The sequence below is a fragment of the Nicotiana attenuata genome, unplaced genomic scaffold, assembly GCF_001879085.1.
Source record: "Nicotiana attenuata strain UT unplaced genomic scaffold, NIATTr2, whole genome shotgun sequence".
NCBI classification, from domain to species: domain Eukaryota; kingdom Viridiplantae; phylum Streptophyta; class Magnoliopsida; order Solanales; family Solanaceae; genus Nicotiana; species Nicotiana attenuata.
The window spans coordinates 6,623-10,550 of NW_017671973.1; the positions used below are offsets into that span (position 1 = coordinate 6,623).

The 3,928-nt window shown below is 37.0% G+C and overlaps 1 protein-coding gene across 3 annotated transcripts; it reads left to right on the forward strand.

Annotated features, from left to right (window-relative positions):
- The first annotated feature begins 448 nt into the window (after positions 1-448).
- On the forward strand, positions 449-3,014 carry LOC109211122. Of its 3 annotated transcripts, none has more exons than XM_019374625.1 (2): positions 449-2,111; positions 2,270-3,014. In XM_019374625.1, exons 1-2 carry the CDS (start codon positions 1,998-2,000, stop codon positions 2,624-2,626), a joined length of 471 nt encoding a protein of 156 aa, XP_019230170.1. In that variant the 5' UTR covers positions 449-1,997; the 3' UTR covers positions 2,627-3,014. The 3 variants fall into 3 exon arrangements, with proteins under 3 accessions (XP_019230170.1, XP_019230171.1, XP_019230169.1); XM_019374626.1 differs by having other exon boundaries at positions 449-1,923; XM_019374624.1 differs by having other exon boundaries at positions 449-1,483.
- The last annotated feature ends 914 nt before the right edge of the window (positions 3,015-3,928 follow it).

Below are 3,928 nucleotides of genomic sequence, written 5' to 3' on the forward strand. Positions count from 1 at the left end.
CTTTGATGCTTTGTATGTTTGGTTCATAGCTTTAAAAGTATAATAATTTAATTAAAAATAAGTACTTGATTTTGAACTGAATAAACTCTTGCGTTCAATTGTACAACATTAGGAATGTATAAAGGTATGTATACATTAAAAAATGCTATTAAAGTAGGGTAATTGTGTAATTGGATCTTTTAATCCAGGTATAGCTAATTATCATATTATTATCACAGATCGAGTGTGGGATAAAATAATATAATGATTCTTGTACAAAATTATTCATATATTTGTTGGATCACAAGTTGTGCAGCAACCCAGTCCACTATCAAGGAAGCCCACTAGAGTTGAACTGGCCCAACTAAAGCCTCTCTGACACACATTTGTATTGGACTATTGTAACTTAATAAGACCCGGTCCAATTATTGTAATTAGTGGATCTGATTCATTTTGTACAGATGGCTTGACCATCGAATAAGAAGAGAAACATCATTTTTCTTTTGTTCTCTCTCAGACCTTGAAAACTAGGGTTTGCCATTTACATTTTCCCTTAAATATACTTCGATCCTTCATGTTTTTATGGTACCAAAGCCATCAATGGCTTCCTTAGATCATGGCCTTTCGAGCGATCCTACCCTTGCCACTTGATTTTGCCGATTTCCTTAGAAATGCTCTTGCTTTTCAAGTTTTTGAAGAAGTTTTTCTCTTTGTGTTTGATGTCGTTTTGACTTCTGCTCTCTGAAGTCTCTGGTGCATGATTTTATATTTCTCGTTTGTGTTTGAGTGAATTAAAGTCCTAAATTTTGGCCGTGTGAGTTTAAGTATGGGTTCTACTGGTGATTCCTTAACTGCTTGTATTGTTTCCATTTTTGTTGAGTAGTCTCACCCATTGTACCTCTATCCCTCCCATTCCCTCGGGATTATACTGGTTTCCAGCACTTTCAATGGGCTGGGTTATGGAAGTTGGAGAAGAAACATGCTAATAGGGTTGTCCTGTAAGAATAAATTAGGACCGATCAATGGATCAGTTGCTAAGCCAAGTGCCGAATCTGCTTTGTATGAAGCTTGGTGTCGATGCAATGACATGGTCACTGCATGGATACTCAATAGCCTTGATATTGAGATTAGAGAAAGTGTAATGTACACTGAGTCAGCTCAAAAGTTATGGAAGAAATTAAGCAAAGGTATGGCAAACCTAATAGGACTAAGGTGTTCCAAATTCGCAAGGACTTATCTTCCATTTCCTAGGGTTCTTCTTCGAGTGCATCCTGATTTTTTAAATTAAAAAACTCTGGGATGAACTTGCCTTCTCTGTTTCTTATCAAGAGTATGTATGTGGGTATTAGGAAGCTTTTTAAAAAATGAAGAAGATCAAAACGTTCATCGGTTCTTAATGGGGTTGAATAAGTCATATTATGGAGTCAGAAAAAACATTCTTTTACTGAAGCATCTACCTGATATCGACACTGTATATGCTATGCTAATTGTGGATGAAAGTCAGGTTGATATCAAGCCCCTAAATTCTCTGTTTGGTTCAGAATCTGCATCCTTTTCTTCTAGGACACAAAAACTATTTGCATCATTTTCTACTTTACTGCTTTTACACAAAAAAGTCAATTTGGACAATTCAAAGAGGAGTAATGGCAATATGATATACAAATACTGTAGAAACTTGGGGCATTCCATTGACAAGTGTTATAAGCTTCACGGTTATCCTCCTGGTTTTGGGTCTAAATTCAGGAAAACTGTAGCATGTGTCGAAGCCTCAGAGTCAGGGGGGTTCTGATACTTCCAGTAGTGACTCTTCTAAAGCCATTCCGGTTGGTGTTGGGGGTCACTTAATGACTAAGGAGCAGTATGATCACCTTGTTTCGTTTCTTTAACATTCTAGGGTCTCTTCTGCTGCTCAGGAATTCACCACTGGATCTGCCAACTTCGCAGGTCTGTTTGGTAATTCTGATTTTAATAGTTGTGGGTTCTATGCTTGTAATTTTAGGATAGAGGATACTTTATGGATGATAGACTCTTGTACAACGAATCACATGACTCCTCACAAGTCCTTGCTCACTGACATCAAACCTTTGCATATACATTGTCTTATAACCCTTCCTAATGGTTATAAAGTTAAGGTGACTTGCACTACTTCACTTTCTCTTTCTTCAACTATCTCTCTTCTTAATATCTTGCTTGTTCCTTCCTTTCATTATAATCTCATATCTCTGCGTCTTTACTTCTTCGTTTTCAATGCAATGCATTTTTTACACCTTATGCTTGTGCTTTATTGCAGGGCCCTTTTCTGAAGAAGCCACTAGTTCTTGATAGACTTCAGAAGGGGCTGTATAATTTACAAACTGATGAGATATGTTTTTCTGATTCTTCTGGAAGTTCCTCTGTGAATACCACAACTGCCAATTTGAGACCAATGAATAAGAGCAGTTTTAATTCAAGTTCTTGTGCTTCTGTGTCTCATGTTGCTTCTACTCTTTCTATTGCTTCTTTTTCTGCATTGTCTTTTGATCATGCTTGGCATTTAAGGCTAGCACATTTAACTTTTGCTAAAATGAAAACAAGACATTTTCTGTCTGACAAACTTCCTAAAAAGCAAAGTTTTATTTGCCCTATTTGTCCCATTGCTAGGCAGTAAAGGCTACCATTCCATAGAGTTCCACTTATTCTCTTTCCCCTTTTCAGTTGTTTTATGTAGATATATGCCACGACCCAAAATTCACAAGTCGTGATAGCACCTAACTCGACCTGTTAGGTCAGCCAATTAATATTTAACACAATCCTAATAAAATAAATGTGATCAATCATCGATATAACTGAATTTCCATACAAAATTCCAAGGACTAGTAGTACAAGACATGAGCTACTAAGACTAGATTGTTGCAAAAACAGATATTAAATAAATACAACTTATGTTTGAAATGTACTTAAACAGAATTCATCTATAGGACTACCCAGGGACAAGTGGTAGCCACATCCAGAAGGCACGAACGTCTTCAGAGTCAGCTCCCGACATCAATCGCAGCTCCGCTCCAAAATCTGCACGCAAGGTGCAGAAGTGAGTATGCCCATGTACTCAGTAAGTATCTAGACTGACCTCGGTGAAGTAGTAACGAGGCTTTTTAGTTAAAAGACACTCACTGACATAACCTGTACTATAAACTAGCAATAGAACAGTACTACAATATAACAGAAAAGAGGACACGAAATGAATATGCGAAGCAATAACTGAGTACTAGAAGAGGCTAGAATTTCACATTTCCCAATATCTCGACCAATCCTTTCCTTAGAGCGATAACCAACAAACCACGATAGTAACTCCATAACTTTCATAGTATGAGGAACATACTCAAGATGTCAAATCAAATGGCACGACAACACCTTTCATGTATTTATCTCAGCCTCACAAAATATACGTATAACAGTACCAACCAGGTAAAAAAAATGCTGATAACAATAGTGACACGGTATAGGAAATACACAAGTAACAATGATGAACAAGGCAGTACATATGAAAAACGGTAATAGACTAGGTAGGAGGCATAGGAGTAATGACATCAATTAGGAAAGAAGAACATAATTTCACCTGACTAGCATGGTAGTAGGCATAGATGTAGATATAACAAATAAGAGGGGAAAGCATGGTCTTTATAAGCTAACGCATAGAGGCGTCAACGGTTAACATGGTAGAAGTCTTATACTAAATTGAAACATTATGGATACGGCATGGATGTAGATATAACAGCAAGATGGAAAGCATGATATTTGCAAGTTAAACAGATAGAAGGCATGAAAAACAGAACAACAATCGAGATAGAGGACAAAGACAGAACAACAACGACACATCACGTAGATAACATAGGTGCAACAGTAGTAACCCCAGGTAAAGGCATGAATGTACACACAAGGAAAAGATATCACAACGTAATGCATGTACCTT

Bases quoted from the DNA above. Each gene is read 5' to 3' on its own strand.
- LOC109211122 (XM_019374624.1), top strand. From the start codon at position 1,316: ATGTGGGTATTAGGAAGCTTTTTAAAAAATGAAGAAGATCAAAACGTT. The intron at 1,484-2,269 runs GTTGATATCAAG...GCTTTATTGCAG, and splicing joins TAATTGTGGATGAAAGTCAG to GGCCCTTTTCTGAAGAAGCC.